The sequence below is a fragment of the Parambassis ranga genome, chromosome 5, assembly GCF_900634625.1.
Source record: "Parambassis ranga chromosome 5, fParRan2.1, whole genome shotgun sequence".
In the NCBI taxonomy this organism is placed as follows: domain Eukaryota; kingdom Metazoa; phylum Chordata; class Actinopteri; family Ambassidae; genus Parambassis; species Parambassis ranga.
Window position 1 is genome coordinate 17,480,678 of NC_041026.1, and position 24,036 is coordinate 17,504,713.

Sequence of the window (24,036 nt, forward strand, 5' to 3'; positions counted from 1 at the left end):
TGGTTAATTTCACATTTTAGCTGAGTTGCCCTCTCCCCTTAAACTCTTCACACATTCTCAAAACTCTGTAGGTCACTAAAAACTTTCCATGTCAGGCTCTGCTCTTTTTGCAGTTCTGAGATAAAAAGCTTTGTGTTTTAAACACACACACACAGTCTCCAGTAACTCTTTAACACACACACACACATTAATTATTTGAATATCTTCTTGAGAAAATGGTTCTGTAAATGGAGAAGAGACCCTGTTGAACTGCATTGGTTTTGTTAGTGTCAAACAGAAAAGAAAGAGAGCAAAATGTCTGTCAATGCCTTGTTTATGAACACAGATATGGAAAATATATTATACTCACAGTAAGAAGGTCCCTGGTTTTAATCTCATACTCCAGCATCCAGGTGTACCCTTCCGCTTCATCCAGGATGCTGATCTTTGTATCCCCTCAAACTTTTGAGAACACAACTTCACTTTATTCTTTGCCAAATGAAGGAAAAGATCACGGCTATAGTGATAAGCTCCAAAGCTTCTAACAGCTGGATAATATTTATGATGTTTAGCTTTCATGAGCAACAAGCTCCACAGACATGGACTTATTTTTTTCCATGTTAAAATGTCCAGCAGGAATGAAGAAGTTATAATCTGGGTCTTGGTCTCTCAGCTTTGTATGCTTTGAATAGCAGGTCAGTGCTAGCTGTTTGTTTAGACATCACTCAACCACTTCAGCTCCACTCATGTTCCACCTTGTAGCTCATGTTTGGATATGGTGGGAGCTAAATGGACTTGAGCAGAGCCACCACACTAGGCGTCACAGTGGGTTTGTCCATCTTTATTAGCAGCCTATATTCTTTTACAGACGCTAGCTGAGAGAGGCTCAGTGTCTCCTCTGCTGATGAGGATAGTAGTGGCTGCTTTCATATGAGTATTCTACAACAAGAAGCATAGGAACCTGTATAAAATGCATTAGATTATAGGAAAGACTTTATTTGTCAGTAATCTGTTTTTTTTTAACTGTGGCATCCTTATCAAACATCTCAGTTGTAAGGAGTCTAAAACAAAAATCCTTTCAGACAATAAAGAAGTAACAATAACAGAATTTATTGTATCCGATGAATCCTGTTCAGATGTAGCTCATGGGTGGCCTGAGCCTAACTGTAAGGCTCCACTGTATAGCTCTGGCTATTGCCATATATCATAATAATATGTCAGTCACAGGGAGCCAGTGTTGTGCAGAACAATATCAGCTTAAAAGAGGTTTTGCTCCTCTCTCTCTCTCTCTGTGTGTGTGTGTGTGGTGTTGTGCTTAAGAGGACTGTTGTGTCCCCTCCTGACATTATTTCTTGCTCCAGTCATTAACCTGGGATTAGTGTGGCAGAGATGGAAGTCAGGGGTCAGAGAATAAGTGAGTCACCCTGCTGCACAGTCTGTTTTCCAAGCCCTAAATTAACAGTTAATGCTTTAATGCCTGATTTATTAAAAAAAAAAACTTCCCTTACCTCAAGGGTATTTCCACAATTGGATAGCAGATATATTATTTTGTGTTTCTCATTAGAAATGTGTGGCAATTTTGCACAACAAACTTTAGCGACAGTTGTGGCTATTTGGCCAGAGTGGAGATAAGGGCAGTGTGGCGGTGCTCGGGGTACGTTTGGCTGAAGCTTCTGAAGGGGGCAGAATTTGTTTTATGAGAGTAATTGATGCTTTGCTGCAGGAGAAGAGGGCAAAGCAGGCATGAAATTGTGCAGAGGATCAGATCCGTATCGGAGCATACGGGAGAGCTGAGGGAGAACAACGGTGCCTGGCAGCCCGGGGTGGCTGGATTAGGGTGCCGCTCAGCACCGAGGTACAGTTAAGAGCCAATTTTATTCTCTAGCAACCCAATCAGTGGAAAAGCCCTGTATCCTATTAGAGTCAAGTTTAGGGAGGAGAGGCAGAGCTGCTGGAGAACAGCCATTAAGACATTCATATAGCCACGAGAACAGAGCAGAAAAAGGGTGGTATAAAGTTATAAAAACATACCACATCTTGAAGATGCCACTTCACTCAAGTCTTTTCGAAGAAAATTCACATGTTGATATCTTAAAACTAAGACAAGCAGAAAAATGTCTGTCTTCTGGAGGGGTAATGCAGCACAAGAGGCTATGAAAATGGTTGGTTGGTGATTTTACACCTGAATAACCTGCTGATCTCTCATTGTGCCCGCGTTTGAGCGCAGAGCGGGGTCAGCGGTTCAATTCCTTCTGTGTATTCTGGTGTTATCATGTTTGCAGGGTGGTGCAGCGTGGAGCCCAGCGTAGAGGGCACAGCTCATCAGGATTCCCAGGCTGTCCATCTGTGAATAGGAGGAGGGAATTGGCTGTCAATCCCTAATTAATAAACTCTGCTTGTCTCCCCCCACTCTGCAAGGGGGTTGTCTGATCAATAACCATTGTGCACTGCCTCAGATGGAAGCCATTCAGATTTATCTGCTAATATCCTGGGTGATAGCCAGAGCTAGACTAAAGATGACAGTAGGCTCAAAGCCCATTACCTCCTTATTTACTGTTTTAAATTCTGCTATAGTCGCAGCCAGTTGGCGTATCCAGAGTAACAAATAGGGAAAAATCTCTTCTCCCTTCCTGGGACAAGTCAAGGACACACTGATGGAAAACATACGAGTGTCTCTTTGTTTCTAGCTTGTTTTCTGGGCGGAGATGTGTTTGTAAACATGTGCGTATACAAATGTAGACATTTCTGTTTCATTACATTATTAAACACAATATTTGAAACATAGTGGTCTTTGCATACGACAATTTCATGATGATGCATTTGCTTCCCGCCTCCTCTGTTCCACCTTGAAATCAATGCTTCATCTCCTCTAAACGTCACAACCCATTTCAAAACAAGCTGGTTAATTTCTAAAGCCTCTTCCTGCTATAAATCCTGCTGTTTTCTTTTGCTTTATCTGTAGCCCAGTCAGCTGCAGTCATTTTCCACATCCTGTTCATTTGTCTGCCAGGTCTGACAGTAGAAGACAGATATTCTTGTTATTTGCAGTCGATGAATAAAATCAGGCACAAGCTCAGAGAAAGCTGCACATTCAGAGGGAAGGTTTGCCTCTTTGTGTAGACGTGATGTCACTGTTGATGGTAATTGTCAGCAATTGAAGCAATGCATTTCTCTATGCATGCTTTTTTAGTGCCTACATGTACCAGGATGCATTGCAAAGAAGCAGCTGAACCAGCAGTCCCTAAAACCCAATACAAATCAGAACCTTTTATCCAAAAATCAGGTGTCTCTATGTGATGTCTCATACAAGAGTGTCCCATTCGCCTTGTTCAAACATAGTAGTTGCATCCAGAGGCAGTGGCGCCCCTTGATGCCGCCCCCTGATAACTCACCATGAATCCACAGAGATCAGACTAATTCTTTGTATAGAATGGAACCAGAATTAGGAGGGCTGGCCAGGCTATGCCTACAGAAACCCTTATAGTACCAGAAAACATGTGGACACATTCGATGGTTTGGTTATGATGTGCAAGTGGGCTCACTTTAGCCTGAAGCATCCAGTGGTTCCATTGGTCCACATGTCGGTCGCCTCTCCTCTGCTCTGTGATCTAGCAGCTAGTGTTTTTTGTTGTTGCATTGTAACTAATAGAAATAATATTTGCAACTACCAAGCACGACCAAAGTATAAAATAAAGTAAGAAATAATTACCTACACCATCATCAGCAGGAGCTGCCTGTAGGATTCTTGTGAGGCTGGAGTTCCCACATTCATTGTAGTCCAGGACATGCTTCAGGTGCCCCAGACACAGGAGTTTTTGATAAGCACTCTGCCACAATCATTATTCTTGTTCAATGGAGTTGAACTGAATTATCACAACATCCGAAAGGGGATTTGAATGTGAGGTGTGTCTTTGTTTATGCTCTATCACCCACTTTCAGTGGCAAACTTGTTGTTAGTGCCGTCCTGCACAGCAGGCTTACCTCGATGTTATCGCTGTTGATCACTCGGAGGATAATTACGGAGGCTGGCCCCAGATACGACAGTGTCGGCACACAAATTCAAAGTGTGAAGGGAGGATTGGGGCACCCAGGAGACCTACACGCTGGGATGACAGGTTAGCACCCACAACAACCTTTCACATTGGAGCTGCAAACGTTTAAACTATCTGCTGGATCACAGCCTGTCAGGGCTGGGGGATTATTCTGTATCTGCTTACAAAGCTGTAAAAGTGACATTTTGAGAGAGCGTGTGACTTGTTGTCAAGGGGCTCGCTTGTGTATTTAATCACTGATAGACTGCTGAGATATTCCAACAGGCAAAAAGTGCATAATATTTACATTGACATATTTGCACAAGTAGATGATCTGCGGGGGTTAAGAGCACATATGTACACAAACAAACAAACAAACACCCACCTGCACCCACCCACGTTCACACACGCACACACACACACATGCACACGTACACACAATCCATTAATCTGCTTTTTGATTCAGGTCTTAATCTCCTGTCTGCTACTCCACTGGCAGGTCCCGCCTTCCAGCTTAGTAGTAACAAAAGAGGTTGGAGATCCGTGAAGAACCTGAAACAGGCAGCATGCATCATAAAACCTGTTTATCTCTCCTGTAACCTTGGCGCCCATACATGAGCTGTGTGTGTGTGTACATTAACAGGTCTGTAGATTGTTTATGGTGTTTCATAATGGTTTTTTTTTTCAAAAGCTAAACAACACACACACATATGACAAGGTGATATTGGTCAAAAAAGGAGGCTAGCTGCTGAGTGACAATAAATCAGCCTTAAACACTGTTAGCATATATGCTTTATAATACAAGTTGCTAAAGTATAATATTGACCTCAACATTTTGTTAAAGTTCCTTTTGGTATGCAGGCTGGCTTCCCTCAACTGTGCAGCTGTGTATATTTATTGTAAATGTTTTTCACTCATTTCATGCAGTGGGTAAACAGAGAAATGCTGCCATTTTTTTAAAGATTAATGCGACAAAAATAAAAGAAAATTCACTTTCCTTGATTATGTGGAAAACAAAAGGTCTGACTTCTGCAATAATGTCACATCTATCCACAGTGTTACATGCACCGTGTGAATATATATGTGTATAAATACAGGGTGTTTAACCATGTTAGGGATTTCATTGAAGGGAATATATATTCTGTAATCTGTGGTAGAAAATGTTTTTAAATACCCTTCGGAAGGGTGGATTTACAGTACAAATCACGTGTAAAGAGTTTCATGGAAGTGAACTAGAATTTGATGTTGATCCAAAATATGAAAGCCTGATAATTTGCTACTAATAACCATGGAGGGATTGCCGAGGCCTGTTTACTTGTGTGCAGATGTCTTGATTACTGAGCCATTAGATGAATTGAGATAAGCTTCACCATGCCGCTCATAGATCCTGAATATCCCCTGCACAAATAATCAGCGCTTAGCGGCGCAAGGTTAATACAACATTTTGTAGAGGGCGGCGAGAGCAGACAGCTCGACAGTCCAGTGGCAACTCCAGAAGTGAAAGAAGACACCCGCATAAAGAACTGTGGTGAATCATGTCAGCGGCCTCATGGGACCAGTGGACCATGTCCTGGCACTGATAGTTTGACAGATGATACATCACCATCAACTGCACGATCTATTGTTATGACAGCAGGAAAGATGGTATCATGCTGCAGCCATATCCACAATCTGACAAACGCACACAAGCACACTGTAACTGCAAAAAAAACACAAAAATATTGTCTGTTTTTTTTCCTTATTATTACAAAACACCTCTATGTGTGCCAGATGCAAACACATAAAAGAAGACAACCAGGCACACATCATTGTAGTGGAAGTACTGTGCATTTACCACTAGATGTCTCACTCCATGCTTGTTTTTTAGGCCACACACACTCACAGCCTTTGCACACATACACAGTCACATGCAGGGTGCACATGGTGTGTTTAATATGACCAGCCTAGCCACTCTCCACATGTGCTGCAGTCTCCTCTGGGAGGACAGGAAAGCATCTGCCTCCCTCTGTCTGTCTAACACATTTCTGGGAAAATAGCCCAAACTTGCAGCTCAGGAGGAGGGAGAGAAAACACAAACACACCCTCACACGAACAAATATACACCTGCCTGTCTGAGCGACAATCATTTGTGCAAATATATTTTTGAGGCCTAATTTTCACAATAACACCACAGATTTCTGTAACATCGCTTAACTCTGCATGCCTGAAATGATGGAATAATAACACTGATAACAATAAAAATTTACACTTTAGTAAAATAATAAAACAACTACATAAACAATCCATTAGCTGTAATAAGGGGAGCCGTAGGCTGCCGGCTTCCTCGGGTTCTCAGAAGGAGCAGTCCAAAAAAAAGAGCACAGCTCTCTGTTTCACCTGCTTGGTTAGTCTTTCTGTGCCGTGTTTTGTGTTTTCATTGTTGCTGTGCTGTGGGGAATAGGTGCCCTTTGGACCATGGAAAGCCATGCATAACGGAAATACAGTGTGCACTATTAACGCAAGCAGTGTGGTAAAACTCACAGAAGCATGAGCCAGCTTTAGTTTGATGGTCTTTACTTACAGGACGAGGCCCGGAGAACCATTATTCAAAGGCTGTCTTTAGATATAGGATTACAACAATGATGGATTGACTGAAAATAAACCAACAACAACAATTTACATAATCAATAACTAGTCATTTATCAATCCAAACTGACAGTTTGACCATTAAAATTAGCCTGTTTCATTGACACTCATCCTCAATGAGACCGATTTTGCGTCATATCGGACGTACCCGTGACCAGCGCCAGAGCGTCTCGCTGCGTAAGTTGTGATTGGACACGCCAATTTCACCGCTCAATTCCAAGTAGCGCCAGGATGTCATCGTGTAAAGGTGTCATCGTGATATCACGACGCAGGTAAAAAAAAAACTATACTATACTTTAAACTCGGATGTGTTTTATCACTTGACTTGTAGAAATGCACGTAGTCAGGAGGCAACTGGGAGTAATTAGCTAAAGAGTCTGTGGGCACCCGTGTTTTAATCCTCAGAAAGAAGCTTCGCATTGCTGCTGTAATATGTGAGTAACGTCAGATTATTTGCTAACACGTTAGCCTCAACAATAACTTGTGTTAGCTAACAGAAACTCATCTACTGGTCAAAAATCAATACTCTTGAGTGTGATGTAGGACCATATCAAAATAATCTAAAGTGACAGTGATCACAAGTTCTTAAACGGCTTGATCATGTAAAGTATGATCTTAAACTAAAAACTCTTAAACCAAGTATGTAACTCATGATGTTTTCTGTTGGTGATATATTTAATTTTCATCACTTACTTTGTCCCAAAGCTCAAGTTTGGCAGGTATAATGATAGTTCTACAGTCCAGGCTCTAACTTGCTTAGTATATTAATATATTAAAGGTATTCATTATTAAATTATTTGATAAATAAATTTACAAATATGACTGATATACAACACAGTATAGACTCCACACATAAAACTAGTGTTAGTATTTTAGTGTTTTTTCCCTTTGATATTTAATGGAGATCAAAAGTGCAGTGTGTATGCCTTCACATTAAAGCTATAGCTCCAGCTGTACAATCGAACTGTTGTCATGCAAGGTGATGTGATGTATTACAGGCTTTCAGTCATGGTCCTGCCTTCTGCTGCAGGCTACCTATTTTCCTAGGAATTCTCACTCTTGGGTTGTAAAATCTGCCCGTTTGAGTACAGCTGTGTGTGTTTATGTGTCTGTCAGAGTGGAACTGTGGAGAATAAGCTCCAGAATGTGTGTTATCTATTAATTCCTTCATTAAGCCCTTATCACCAGTTTTAATGCCAATTAAGATGCGCTTTAATGTGACGGCAGGGCGGGCAACCGACTATGCACTTCTCACTCCACAGTGACAAGAGCAGAGGAGTAGACCACATTCAGGCAGGACCACCCGCTCGCCTTATCAAACCGCAAAAGGCGCCACAGGCCTGTTAGTTTTGCCTCTTTAAATACTGACGCTGTTTAACGCTCTATATGGCGACACCTCGTACTTCACTCACTGCACACCAACTGACAGCTGATTTGATGTCAGTGTGCCACTGTGGAGCAGCATGATAGTTCGTCTTCATTTTCTGCAAATTCAGTACATTCCAATCGGTTCTTAAAACCATATGATTGCTGTAATCTACAGAAGTGCTTTGCATTTGGAGGCTTTACCTGAAAGTGGAACCAAAGCCAAAGGTGGAACTGTGCGATTTGTGAAAGGGCAGAAATCACATGCTTCACTTCATGGTGTAGGACATATAGAGGTCACAGGTTTCTCTGAAAGCTCTGCTGTATTCTGCTGTGTTCTGACCACACACACACACATCTATATACAGTATATAGATATATATATGTGTGTGTGTGTGTATATATATGTATATATATATATGACAGGTAGACACATAGCTGCAAACAGACAAGTGACTTGTGTGTACCTACCATATGGAGAGAGACTAAACTTTTGCAAACACTGTCAGGGTCACAATGAACACTTTTGTGTGAATTATAATTAGATAGCATTGACAGATCTGCAATATGCAGACTAAGCAGATGGCTCATGGACAGTGAGCATGGAGGCGGGGGGTGTGGTGAGGTGATGGGCTACAGGTCTCGTGTTATAGCAGCTGGCTGACAACTCTGGGTTTCTGTGTGTCAGCAAAGTGAGAGGGGAAGAGATGTGGACATGGGCTGAAAGACGAGGAGGATTCTGCAGTGGATGGAGAGCTAACAAATCATGAAAAAATATAATTCCGGCTAGTTAAATTTTGTTTGCTGTTTTTTGGATTCATTGTTTTGTCAGGAAGTTTGGAATCATTATCCTCATTACTGCCAAAAAGTAACCTTCATTTTGGTACAGAACTAACTGATTTTAACTCACATTGGCCTTTTTTGGTGACACTGTTTGACCTTTGGCATGATTGGTTGCATACAGTAAAGGCAATGAGCCTTGCCAAGTCTGACAGAGATCAGATTCGTTTTTTCTCAATACACTTGATTAAGACTGGAAAGACTGTATGACAGTGGAGGTGACTCTTGGAATTTGTATTTAAGTGATGCCGTTGAAGACACTGAGAGGATTTGAACTGCTATTTTTATTCTCCATCTTCAGGCTGTTTTTATTCTTAGATCATTTTTTGCTAATTTACTTTTGCCTCTTTGGGTAAACACCACCTTTGGATATTTATGCAAATGTGTCAAACACTAAATGATGTATTCATGATTCAGTCTTAATGATAACAATAGTTTTAAAATATAAAATAATTTTGTTTGACATGTTCATATACATATAAACAAAATCTTTTATTTTTTCCCAAAATGAGTTTCCATATTGACTCATCTGTAGAGTTTCCAAACAACAGGTAACTAAAACTATAGATGTGACCAGGCTAGTTTGATACGCAAGTTTGCGTTTGAGTTAAGTGGTGGTGTTTCATTCTGATCAGATCTGTAAGTCTAAAATATACTGGATTGACCTTTTCATAAATCTCAAAATTGACAGAGCTTCCTTTACTGTGTTACTTCATCTCTCCTCCCTGTGTGGCACTGATGTCTCTTTCCTCCCCTCCATTTCTACTCTCTATCCTTCTCAATCCCAGCTTTGATGTATGCATGAGGGAGGATTTCCTGAAGACCAAAGAGGCCATTACCCAGGGGCCATTAGGCCTCTAGTAGAGCATGTCAATGACTATTCTGTTTTCACATGCAGCCACTTGTCTATGTGGGGGAGGTGGGGGTAGATTCTCTGGAGGTGATAGAAATATGGTCTTAAATGCTCATATCTGTTATGAATAGCTGCATTTTGAACACGATGGTGGTGTTTTTGTGCCCTGCTGGAACGTTTAGCGTAGTGGTCGTCTTTGCACGTGAGGAAGTTGGGTCATTAATTGGTGCCGTTGTTCTTTCATGCAGACTAAGAACGAGGGGAGTGAGTCATCATCATCAGGATGAAACGCTCTGACATTTGAGCATGAATGTCCCAGAGTGCCTTGCGGTCTAACATCTCTGAGTATGTTTGTGTTTTACAGTAAAGGGGGTCTACAGTGTGCTGTGGTCTGAATAAGGGATTTTCTTATTGATATTTAGCAGCCAATTGAGGTCATGTAACCACTTTACAGAGCTAAGCAAATTGTGAGAGGGATGTGGCTTCCATAAATATTTATGTAAATAAGATTCAGATTGTTATTTAGTCATGAGTCTTCAGATCTGCAGAGTGGATAAGGAGGATAAGCTGTGAGGTGGGCAGGGCGAGAACTGCAAGGGAAACACAGGGAAGATAACCTTGACTGTTGAAATCACTCTACTGATCTTTACAATATGTCCCAATAGAGGAGGAGGACACACCAACTCTTCTCTTCCATAGTTAAAAAAATCATCAAAGAAAGTATGAGTGACAGTATATCATACTCCTGTTTTTACAGAGAGCACTTGAGAAGATAATTGAAGTTTGCCGTGAGCGACAAGACTCTTTCTCAAGGGCAACTGTGGTGAATGCAACGTGCAGTCCTTCTCTAATCAGAAATATAAAATCTTAGCATTCAACATGCTGACTAGACTCAGTTTTACAGAGTGTGAAGCCTCACTTTTTCTGTCCAGCGCAGCAGAACATCAGCATACAGGTCGCAGAAAGAGACAGAGGAGGAGGTTAGGGGGAGAGAGAAAGATGGATAAGGTAGAGGAGAAGGAAGATAAGCGGCCAGTGCGTGTGTGTGTGTGTGTTTCTGGATGTGTGGGGTGTGCCTTTACTGGTGACTTCCCTGAGGCCTGGAGACAGGGAAACAAGGAGTGATTAATTCTACTCCAACCTACTTGGCCTCTGTCTGGGGGAGCAGTCCCCAGGAAGGAGGCTGGAGTCCAATACAGAGCAGAGAGGCCTGTCTCCTTCTGCTGTACTCTACTGGATCAATAACAGATTGGCAGGTCAATCTCTTCTGAAGAAACTGCCTGGCCAATGAGAGATATCCTGTGCAGTGGAGACCCGCCTCTTGTCTGTCTTTCTCACCATTTGAAGGATCAGCAGAGCTTGAGGTCATTGATCTGTGTGTTTTCACTGAGTGGATCCCTTAGCTGGTCTGATGCTTCAGCTATAATAAAGAGTGGATTCCCTACAGGCATTGCAGTGTGTTCAATGAGATACAAGGCCCCAGAGTGACAATCACTCCATTTATCTGCCATTCTTCTGCCCACAACTGCCACCATACACCGGCAAATGAAACTTAAGAAAAAAAAGTCAAGTGTGGCACAGCCATCATATGCTGTTGCTTCAAGTGGCTGCCAGTCTTCTCTTGAGCCAAAGCACGCCTGTACCCCCTGATGTTTTGTTGGCACAGATTAGAAGCCCTCTCCGCTCTGAACAACTCTTTCAGTGAGAGAAAACTACAGACTGTTCACAAATTGAAATTAAATTTGTGTTCATTTTTCTTTCTCCCTGGCCCCATGAGCCAGTTAAATTAAGATAAGTTTGCCTTGTTTGAATGGAAGGAGAGAACAAGGTGTGTGTATGTGTGAGTCAGCAGAAATGTTCAGTGTGAGTCAGCCAGCCTACATCACTCTACCAGTATCTGTTTGTTGTTATCATTAATGTCATAATGGGAAGTATGGTACAGTAAATGAATGTGCAGGAGTAACTATCAATTGGGGTTATTTTTCTCTGCACAGGGAATAATAATAAATCAAAACAGGGCTGTCTCTTGTGTCTCACAGATTTGCATTGTGGGCTGGATGGGAGGGAGTCGCTTGCTCAATATGTTTCACAAATCTGTAGCTGTGGGGAATACAAGCAGATTTTCCCCCATCCTATTTGCTGAGGAACAAGCCCAGATATTTGTTCTGACTGAATGATCCATGACATCTATGTACATAAGTAGAGGACTGCTGCTGTAGCTCTTCATTTCTGCCATCAGGTGGGTTCCTCCCCTCCTGCTGAGGTCTATGCCCCACAGTGTGCCCTTTCTACTAAAACGGCACCGTCTTCTCTGTCAGCGAGGAGACAGAAATGTCTGTGCAGCAACCCTGCCGACTGCTGCGTGTCTTTCTGTAGCCGAGCACCTGCATGTCCCCTGCTGACTGAATGAGCCAAGGACAACACAGCCACAAAACCGGCTGTCTTTCCGTGCCCAGCAAATGAGCTGAGAGACGTAAGACTCCCCCAGGGGCAGCCGAGGGGGACCAAGTGTACCGAACCTTTGGTTTGACTGAGATATATTCGGAGACAAAAAAAAAAACTTAAAGCCTTGAGCATCTGTGGTTTGACACTGAGAATAAACACAAACGTGGTACACATGAAAAGCTATATTGTGTGTTCTTTAAGAAACAACCAGAAAAAAAATATGTGTTGTTTAGGCGGGAAATGTGTCACACCCATAATGCCCTCCAGTTGAAATAGCAAGATCAGAGAACAAACAGCAGTGCAGGAAAAGGTAATATGACTGGTACACGCACACACACACACACACGTGCACACGCACGCCAACACACAGCTGATAGAGGGAGATAGTCACTTCTCCAGGGGGTAACTTCATGCTGAATTAGATTTACTCTGAGGTTTTCAGTGCATCTCTCCCTTGTTTACCATTAACATGAAGAGTATCTGACTTATGTCCAGAGGTATCTTTAGCTCCACTAAAATATGCCCTATCAACAAGCTTATGATTATTCAGAGGCATGTGAGAAACAAAAAGACATGGAATGTCCCTTCCATTAAAGTTAAAGCCCTTCAGTCTAAACAGCTGGTGACAGCATGAAACGATGGCTAGGTATCTCCAAAATGAGCTTATTATTTCTACTTGCCTTCATTTAAATGTTCATCCGCTGGACCAGATGCGCTAATAAGTAGAACAAATGTAGTTGGAGAGCAGCCCCCAGGTGATTGCTGAATGTTTACACTCCAGTTAATACAATACGCCCCTCTAGAGTCATGCTTCTAATTACCAAAAACAAAGCCTTCATTTCTGCTCATAATCCCGAGTTTGGGGAGAACACAGTGGACATGAGGAAGAAGAGGAGGTGGCCTGATGCGCGCCCCCGTCTGTCACACAGAAATACGCTGTTTGTATGGAGGAAGGACCACAAACAGTGCCAACAGCTGAATCAAGTGTCACAGAGAGACTAAATATAAAACAGGAAGTTGGGAGATTGCGATTACAAAATAAAAGCGTAATGATCTAATGGGTGAATTTGGTGATTAAAAATGTTCATGTGCGCGGACTTGCAGGAGCAGCAGTTTTCCAAAGTTGTCTTGACGCTTTAAGTTTGGAAAATAACTGCACCATTTGTAATTACATAACGCTAATAATAGGCCGGCACTAATGTCATTAAAGTGTGTTTCTTTCTGATAATATAACACTTACATTGATTTTTTTTAAACAAATATCTTTTTCGCACGTCACTGCCCTAAAAACGATCGTTTTATTTTGAAAGCCGTGCTGGGAACGGCGTATTTGCGTCGTGGCGAGCTTCACTCTGTGTGGTTGTTACATTGGAGACAGTGGGGGAGAGAAAAAGGAGCAAATGTGCGCGGCGGCGGAGAGGGAGGGAGGACAGCGAGTGCGCAAATAGGCAGCCAGGCACATCAGCAGCAGCGGCAGAGCATCTTCCTGATCCACATCTCCCGTGTCTTCAGCTGCCAAATTCTTCGTGTGCGTCTCTGATTGAGATTTCACTGCCGGCTGAAGTGTCCAGAAGCCTCCGCCAATCATCACCTCCCACCACACACTTTCTCTGGAGCTCGGTTATTCTTAGCTCAGCTGCGAGAGACTGTCCTTCCGGTCCTTCTCTTATTTATCCCAGTTTCTTGAATATTTAATGGAAAATGGCGATCTGCGCGCAGTCGTACGGTATTTTCTGCCTCTTCACAATCCAAACTGTACTTATCATATGCGTCTCCACACCGATAGCCGGGACCCATCTCTTCCCTCAGCACTACACGTAAGTACCCCGCACGGTTTTTAAAGGGGGGTGGGTGATAAACCGGGGTGCGGAGCGCGGAAGTAGGACAGGTGGCCCCGACAAGCCTGCACATGCGGCGCCGTTTACCTTGAGCAGAGCTGCTGTCCCTGATGTTGAAACACAGACGCAGCCTGCTTGTACTGATGCCGCGTTAGGATATAGGTGTTTCATCCTCGCTCAGCTCGTGATGTTGTTTTTGTTATTGTGGGCAGAGGCATTTAAAGTCTGATTCGGTTTGGCATGTCACCACGGAGGAAGGCTACGGGGGAGCATCCACATGGTGCCACAGGCTAAAAAAAGCCATCCGAGGGGTAATTTATTTCAACATACATGTGGATACAAATAACACGATAATACTAGCAGTCGATGTGTAGTTTCACTGTCTCTGGATGGGTGAGAGCAGCATCCCATTTGGGTAGATAGTTGTCAAAAAGAGAGAGGAAAAAAGTCATCCACTGCATATAGTGCAAACGCACCGTGAGAATAGTCGCATCATCCCACCGCAGGATGCACTAGTGTTTCAACAGCATCGTTTTGTTTTAGATATTTAATCTAGACATATTACAGTCAAAAGACTGAGGCAGTATCCCGCTGACCGCAAGAGCAGCAGATTATCCAGCTGGTGGAGGAGCTGTGACTTTTTCAGCGTGAACCTGTTGGGAAACAGTTTACAATATTCTTAAAATGTGTCATTTGTAATCGTGTGAATATAACAAGTTCACCTTCAAGAACACACAAAGGCGTCTGAGCTTTGATATTTGCTGCAAAAAATGTTGCCTACCACCTGTGCGTCATATAGGGGAAAAAGTTCACAGAATCCTACTTTATTTAATCTTCTATTCAGTTCTGTATAAACATGCATGAAACGGTGCAACAGTTGAAGTCTTTGGAGTAGGCCTATCCCTTCAAATGTTGCGTTGTCTGTTTGTAACGATCGTGACGTGATGATCTGATGTGAACACAACGTGTAGCCCGTGGTGATGATTAGTCAGTCAGGTTCAGAGGAATGACAGGAATCTCAATGATTCCTCCATGACGCATCCTCCGGATGATCTCTGTGAAATCTGCAGGGCTTTGTTAATTTGATGGCCAAGGTGACTTTCAAAAGGGAATAAAAAAAAATCAGTTATCCTTTATATTACCGTGGATTGAACTGCAATTAGCTGCACCATTGATTTGATTACTTTAGCTCTAAAAGGTAATGTGAGGCAGGTGATTTAAGTTACACCTGGCTTACTGTGCAAACAAAATACCTTTAGTATTGGAAAGCTATTTTCAAATCTATACTTCTTGTCTTTGGTTAAATGCTGTTTATAACCTAATTTCCCCAAAACTTTTAACAATTAATTCCAACTAAATATGTCACATTATATTCAAAATATAGAACTATTGCCCTTCTGTGTCCTTATTTAAGCAGGTAAAAATAAGATAAATATTGGGCTCATGTTAGCTGTATTATGTAGCTGCCTCCTGGGATTTATAAACTGGGTTTTAGGTCACCCACATCACTGTGGCGGTGGCTTGAATTTGACGTTTAACCCTCATGCGTTGTTCGGGACATTTTTGTCCTCTGAGAGAAATTTTTCTGTTTATTTTGGCCATAACTTTGTCAATATGTGGACAAATTGAATCATTTTTCCTCAATAAGCTTAATTTTACATACATTTTGTTAATATGATTTTAAAATTTTTCATAGGTCAACGGTACACTGTGGGCAAATTTTACCCCCTAATGTGTTGTTCGGGGACAAAAACGTCCCCTAACTTTAACGGTTTTAAAAATATATTAGATAAATATTTTTTTGAAATTTTTTTGCATAGACCTTTTAATTAACTTCAGTTCTAATCAACAGTAGTGAAAAAATCATTTTCCCCCAGGATTTTAACCCTTTAATCACCAATTTTATAAGGGGTGGTGCTGAAAATTGAAAAAAAAACACACAAAATGGCTCATTTTTAATAGAAAAGGTGAATGTGGACTGGATTCTTTTTAACCTTTATTATAGTCTTGGTCATGTCAAACATCAGTAAAAAAATTGACTTTATTGCATTATTAGTTTTTGCACAGCACTGGATTTTCTTTTTTTCTCCCATTTTGTCCCATAGACTTACATTATAAACACACTTTTTTTGACTGCACAGCCATGGCACTAAATAATCATGCATTCTTGATTGTTGGTGGTTTACCCTGTTGGTAGGAGGTAACATTTGTGATTTTTACAGTTAACAACTTAATTACCATATTAACCCTTTACCTGCAGGCCTGTGCTCATGTACTGTAGTTTCTGGCTTAAGTATATGGAGTTATAGGGAGTATTTTAGCACATAATTGTGTGTCTACACACTGTGTGTGTATGTTAGAGAGGAAGAGAGCCATTTGCACACTGTCAGGGAAGGAAAGTCAGGAAAATAAAGTTACTAAGTAAGTGAAGTGTACCTAATTCAGACGTACAACGGCAATGCATAAGCATGTAAAATGAAAACATCCAGGAGTTCTGGCGTCTGAAGTTGTGGATGGGTAAAATAGCTGTTTTTTTTTTTTTTTTTAGCTTTCGGAAAACACGTCCTCCAGTAGAGTGACTTTACTTTTAGGTTAGTGTCTCAGTTGAGATCACTGAATTAGTCTAAGTGAGGTCTAAGTGCCCCTTTTCCATGGTGTGTTGCGCTCCACACGACCATACGTACATGTGCATGTTACTAAATAGACACCATAGATAGATAACTTGATAACATGATAAATAATCATTGACTAACCAAATCTAATCTACAGTTTAGTCCCCTACTAAAATTAGTATTAAAAGTAGTTTAGTAAAGTAAAGTAAAGTAAATTTGTTGCAGCCCTAAAAGTAAGTGCCGGGCCCTTTGATGCTGAGAGGTTCAGACTAAACAAAACAAAAACACTAGTGGACTTGCATGCATCCTCCTGGTCATTTAATGGTGACAAGAGCAGCAAGCAGCATGAAGAGAGGATTCACCTGTGCATGAGTGAAGGATTCACTTGTGAACGAATGAAGGATTCGCTTGTGAACAAGTGACGGATCTACTTGTGCAGCCTTCACAGCTTCACAGCCTGGCCCTTCATAGAGCCAGGCTGCACAATCATTTCCAGAGATTGTGCACAAGTGAATCCTCTCTTCATGTTGCTTTCTGCTCTTCTCACCATCAAATGACCACAAGGTCACATGTAAGACCACTTGCCTTTTTGTTTTGTTTAGTCTGCACCTGTAGACATCAAAGGGCCACACGTGCATAGCAACACTTTCTTTGTTTTTGTTTACTATGAAGACTCTGTGGTTGTGTGTACTCACAGACAACAAGATCAGTGTGCAAATGGCTCTCTTCCTCTCTAACATACACACACAGTGTGTAGACACACAATTATGTGCTAAAATACTCCCTATAACTCCATATACAAGCCAGAAACTACACTACATGAGCACAGGCCTGCAGGTAAAGGGTTAATATGGTAATTAAGTTGTTAACTGTAAAAATCATAAATTTTACCTCCTACCAACAGGGTAAACCACCAACAATCAAGAATGCATGATTATGTAGTGCCATGGCTGTGCAGTCAAAAAAAGTGTGTTTATAATGTAAGTCTATGGGACAAAATGGGAGAAAAAAAGAAAATCCAGTGCTGTGCAAAAACTAATAATGCAATAAAGTCAATTTTTTTACTGATGTTTGACATGACCAAGACTGTAATAAAGGTTCAAAAGAATCCAGTCCACATTCACCTTTTCTATTAAAAATGAGCCATTTTGTGTGTTTTTTTTTCAATTTTCAGCACCACCCCTTATAAAATTGGTGATTAAAGGGTTAAAATCCTGGGGGAAAATGATTTTTTCACTACTGTTGATTAGAACTGAAGTTAATTAAAAGGTCTATGCAAAAAAATTTCAAAAAAATATTTATCTAATATATTTTTAAAACCGTTAAAGTTAGGGGACGTTTTTGTCCCCGAACAACACATTAGGGAGAAAAAAAGAAAATCCAGTGCTGTGCAAAAACTAATAATGCAATCAAGTCAATTTTTTTACTGATGTTTGACATGACCAAGACTGTAATAAAGGTTCAAAAGAATCCAGTCCACATTCACCTTTTCTATTAAAAATGAGCCATTTTGTGTGTTTTTTTTTCAATCTTCAGCACCACCCCTTATAAAATTGGTGATTAAAGGGTTAAAATCCTGGGGGAAAATGATTTTTTCACTACTGTTGATTAGAACTGAAGTTAATGAAAAGGTCTATGCAAAAAAAAATTCAAAAATATATTTATCTAATATATTTTTAAAACCGTTAAAGTTAGGGGACGTTTTTGTCCCCGAACAACACATTAGGGAGAAAAAAAGAAAATCCAGTGCTGTGCAAAAACTAATAATGCAATCAAGTCAATTTTTTTACTGATGTTTGACATGACCAAGACTGTAATAAAGGTTCAAAAGAATCCAGTCCACATTCACCTTTTCTATTAAAAATGAGCCATTTTGTGTTTTTTTTTTTCAATTTTCAGCACCACCCCTCATAAAATTGGTGATTAAAGGGTTAAAACCCTGGGGGAAAATGATTTTTTCACTACTGTTGATTAGAACTGAAGTTAATTAAAAGGTCTATGCAAAAAAATTTCAAAAAAATATTTATCTAATATATTTTTAAAACCGTTAAAGTTAGGGGACGTTTTTGTCCCCGAACAACACATTAGGGTAGTGTTTGCGAACAATGCATGAGGGTTAATTGAAGTGTATTTGGAGCTGCTGTGGCAGTGTGTTGGATGAGGCCTGATACAAATGGAGCTTGTGGCTGTTCAACTTCTAGCTGAGAAAGAGTGTGTGTGTGTATAAGAACGGGCGTTATGTCCTCCAGTTCAGCGTGACAGCTGTGTCAAGAAAGTTTACATTTTTTACACCATGTGGACAAAGACTTTTATGGAGCATATGGATTGCAGAGATGTTTGTGTCTAATCTAATGTGTGTTGTGTAAGAGGTGGAGAAAAGTGTGTATGTATGGAAGTCATTTCCTATTTTCTAAACTGTGTTGAAAACCTTCACTGATACCTGGAATCTAAATGGCCATTTTTTTTACAGCATTTATATTTTTCTATGGAAGTAAAATCTTTTCTAGGAAGGTAAAATAACATCAGCAATTTCCCCCCAAAATGTTATTTCCACACACACAAAGTCCACCTCCTGCCCTAATAGATAGTTGTGCGTTCCATTTGGAATGATGAGATCCATTGCAGCAGAATGAACATGGTGACGATATGAGTCTGACACACACAGGTCCTCCATCCAAACTCATTTCATCACATTTTCTACTTTTCCCATAGTGTTTGGCCAACATTAAGTCACAATGCAAACAGACCACACCAAGACACAGGAGGCAAAATGGCAACATTTTAATACTACATTAGACTACAAAGAGCCACAGAGCATCACTTGGCTTTTATGCAGTGCACTGACAGCTTCTGTGTTTTTTGAAGAGAGATCACAGCTTTCATAGAGATGGACTCAGCATGCGTTCAGCATTAGGCCTTACAAGTGCATATAATTTACAAACAGCCGTGTCCTAACAGCTCTGCAGTTGTAATTGAAAGCATGTTTGGGGCTTTGATTTGCAATCAGTGCAGCATATATTTCAAATCCTTAAACACAATCCTTTATACAGTGCACTCTGCTTTGAAATATTTGTGGTCAACTTTATATGATCTGGTTGATAGTGCATGGATAGCAGTTGGAATACATAACTGATTATACTTAGAGTCATTAATGTAATGGAACTGAATTGTCCTGACGAATGTTAGAGGTGAATATGTGCATGTGTGCCAGAATATTGCAGCATAGTTAAAGATATATTTTTATTGATTTTTTTCTGGACTCAGTTTTGCCCTTAAATATTTATCTTGGATTGACAAAGATGCATTGATGTGGACTGAAGATAGTGAGTGTGTGTGGCCGACATGCTGGCTTTTCATCCTCACTCATATCTGACTGAGGGTGGGCAACACTGCAGTAACTAGCCTATATATTTTTTATTATCTTGATAATATCTTTTTATATTTATTTGGCTAGCCAAAATCTCTGCCTGTTTTTTTCACAGTGAAACAGTGAAATATTAAAATTACCATCCTGCTGTGTTAATTGCATAGAAGCAGCTTTTGTAAACTGAACTCACTCACTGCTGTGTAAGATAATGCTATACTTTTTCCATTTTTAAAAAATCATTAATTTGCACTGCCAATAGCAATACTCTTATCAATACTAAATTAATAGTCTGATGATAGAGTTGGTCAGCATAGTTTGACTTTATAATATGTGTTCTTTACTTATCAGCCCTTCTTACTACATGTGATTCTCTCAAACTTGCTGTTTAGCTTCATGTTAATGTTTGTACATGTGTGTGTAGCAGACTGTAGAAGTTGCGTAAGGAGTCTGCCTGACTCTGAGACAGAGGTCTCTCACTGTTAGTATCATGCGTCCTGCTCGGCTCTGTTCTCACTGTAAACTTGTTTTCATTTCATATTGAGGTGACCTTTTCATAGCTGGCCCCGCCCGCCTGTGCACCTTTTTTGGAAGCCCTCCTTGCTTTCTCTTAATCTCGTCCCTGTAAACACAGACACATGCACACTCGTCTGCTCTGCAGTCGCTCTCCTGATGAGGCCCGCTCTGTCTTGGTGATTACGGCGAACGCTGTCACAGCTTGGCAGATTTGTGCAATTTAATAAATCCATCTTTCCCTCTTGTCTTCTGAGCAAATCTGACATTTAAAGATGACATTTGTCTCCGTCATAATATTAAAAGACAAAACGACTGTGTTGTGTTGTGCTGTTGATGCTAGTGATTAGCTATCTACAGGCTGAAAAGGAAAAGGTTGGCACAGAATCACTGGATACAAACACATGACAGAATACATTCATCTGATTGCTGAACGATGAGCTTTCACAATGTATTTTTCTTTAAGTGAAAATGTCTTATTGGCGATGTTTGTGGATGGTTCAGCGTGCATGCAGGTTGGCAGGCCACTGCTTTAAAATGATCCACTAAAAATCTTGGTCCATTAAGTCATTTGTTGCTTGCTGGGAGATATACAATGATGAGCTCCAGCCGTTTGATCTCTTAATTCCAAACTTGGCTCCGTCTAACGGAGATCAGCTCCTGCTTAGGGTGCACTTCTGTCAGACCTGAGCAGTTTTATTGCAGAGCCGCTGATCCCGGCCCTGCCAAGAGAGGCACGTTCGCCGCCAGTCCTGCCAGGGCTGAACAGATATATGCAAGATGTGATGGGGAGAGAAGTTGCTGATGACTAACCCAGACATTAGTAGAGATAGGAGAGGGTTACTTTGAGATAGGAATCTGGAAAGAGTGAGGAGGGGGGGGGGTGCTACACAAAGGTGGGCAGAGACTGACTGCTTCCGTCATACAAACACACTCACTCACATGTAGTGACTGAGAAATTAGTTTTTGTCAGATGTCACATTCAGGTGATAATGTCAGGGGATGCAGATTTAAAATGTCTGATTTTGTTTTCCAGAATGATTCACTGGGCCGGACGCATCGAGAAGGAGCTGGAAAAGGTTCTGCAGCACGTCATTGGAACTCAGCAGATGAGATCGGTAAGTTTGACGTCACGCTTGCATGCGACGCCCTGTATTTTCCTGCGTCATTAATCAGCGAGATTTCACCGGCTTAGCTTGTACAATGTGTGTGTTTGTGTGTTGATATAAGCACTGCTGTCTACTAAAGACATTTTAGTACTGAATTATATTCTTGGATTATATTTCACACTGAGATGACAGTGTTTTTTCATAGATAGATTTTGTTAGTATTACCTGAAAGACCTGGAATAACTTGATTTAAACTCCTCATTTTAAATTGAAAACCTAACCCTAACCTGGAAGGACTTTAATACATTGGCAGACTTTTTTCTCTTGTTTACATACAATTCTAATGTTGTATCACTAAATGACCTGTTGAGACAGACACGTTAAGCAGAACTTGGTGTTGGCTGATTGTGTCTGCATGCTAGTGGGAGTGTGTGTGTAACACGTGTCCGTCATGTGGTAGAGCAGATGGCTGAGCATAGTGTGATTGACACTGTTTCATCAAACTTCTGCTGTGTGCGCATGTTCGCCGTGCTTCCAGGGTTTGTAATGCACCCTGAGATAAATGCTTCATTATTGCTGTATGGGTGAGTGTGATTCATCCAGCCGGTGCAGTGCCTGTGGCTTTAATGCTAGCAGTAACGGTGGTTGGCGTGATAGCTGTTAGTATGCTGGCGACATTGATGGATCCCAGAGAGAAAGGAAGTGAGCTGACAGGGATCGTGCTGGTGCAGAGGGTGTAATGACCATTAGTGAATGGATCAGGCAAACCGCCTGACAGATAGGTTGATTTTTTTTCTTTTCTTTTTTCTTTTTTTAGCACTCATCCAATGTAAACAAAACATAACAGTGAGTGTTTACCCATCAAAATATTTGCCTTTTACCATTTGTGCAAATGCTTTTTTTCAGTATTCACCTTGTTTAGTGTGGATATCTACACAGCAGGAGACACATTGGTTCAAGGTGAAAGCATATTTGTGCTGTTGGGTAGAAATTATGTATCTCCCAAATGTTGTCATTTCATAAGAAAAACAATATTGATTTAGGCTAGGAGTAGATGCACTTTTAAGATAACCCAATGGGTTTTTGAAAAGTTTTTATCAGCTGGAAAAAATTCTCAGTCCGTAAAGAAACATTTCATCCTTCAACTGATCTGAAAGGTTATTACAGTCCTTAAACTTGGAGAGTCACAGATTTCACCAGAAACTCACAAAATGTCTTTTGTTCTTTTCTACTTTTCTTTCAAAGGTTGTATGAAACACATGTCTGTAAATGATACATGGATATTATATTCTGTATATTTCTTATTTTTTTCCCCTTAAAATTTTTGAACATAGAGAAAACACAAGTTTTTAATGGCTTAAACCAAAAACAAAAAAAAATGCTCGTGTGACATTAAATTTGCTTTCATACAGCACAAATAAAAGCAGCAAATATTCACAAATAAAACGCTGGAATTGAAGTGAAATAAATACTGTAAGTAGTGGTTTAAGCTTGTCCTATTGATTAAATTAACGAATTAGCCGACTAACTGTTGCTTCCTTATGCATTTATTTTGAATTATGCCGTGTTGTCTTTTTGCTGGGACAGTGTCACTGGATGATCCACAGAGATGAGACCATAAAGCTGAGATGTGATGTTGACATATTAAGTGGATTTATGTTTGGTGGATTTCAACTAATTTAAACTACAAGTGACTATTTTTTTTTTCTTTTCCTCAATGAGGCCGGTCTCTCTTTAAAAGTGTTGCGTCCCTCTCATTGATGTCTTGTGTAGGCAGCCCACATGGTTGTGTGTGCGCATGTGTATGTGCTGGCCTGACTGTGTGCACAGACTGGGTGTGAAAGAACATTTATCATTGCCCCAAACAGGAGTCGTCACAGGGTGTGCTAAATGGCCCAGCATGCCTAGAAAAGCCATTTTCTAAATGGATGCCTCTCTCTATACGTGTGTCTGATAGAAATCTTCCCAGGGCTATGCTGGCTGGTAACAAGATTGCCTCCCTCTGCGCCCCCTTCCTCTTCATGCGCAGTTTATTCTCAGAGACAAAAAAAAATTTAAAGTGTGTGCAAATTATTTTTGAGTTTGTCTTACGCAGAAAGAGACAAGGGAACTAAGTTGAATATAATGTGGTCTGTTCAGTCAACCTCCCGGTGGAGATTTTATTTTTTCTGACAAGTGAGGTGGCGAGTGAAAGAGAGAGAAAGGCCATGACAGGGCAGCACAGAAAATAGCTGAATACATTTAGAATTGGGTGATTTGGAAAACAAGCCAGAGAATAACAATATTTTGATGTGTTTCAATTTCAGGTGTCTACAGAAATAAACAAAAGTCACCTTGTTTAAATGCTTCAGATCAGATTCTTGTATTCTGTGGTCAAGATGTTTTTCTTGCCTGGGGGAGTGAAAGGAAGATAGAGGCTGAGTGATGTATCGGAGGAGTTGGAAGTTTTCGAATGGAAGAGT

General features: G+C 40.8%; 1 protein-coding gene across 2 annotated transcripts in view; it reads left to right on the forward strand.

Moving 5' to 3' along the window:
• The first annotated feature begins 13,554 nt into the window (after nt 1-13,554).
• Nucleotides 13,555-24,036, forward strand: part of cacna2d2a (calcium channel, voltage-dependent, alpha 2/delta subunit 2a) — a 124,905-nt gene continuing 114,423 nt past the window's right edge. For both annotated transcript variants that reach the window (XM_028405418.1, XM_028405419.1), the window contains exons 1-2: nt 13,555-13,955; nt 21,502-21,583. In XM_028405418.1, coding sequence (XP_028261219.1) covers nt 13,840-13,955; nt 21,502-21,583 — 198 coding nt within the window. In that variant the 5' untranslated portion in view covers nt 13,555-13,839. The remainder of the gene's footprint in view (nt 13,956-21,501; nt 21,584-24,036) is intronic.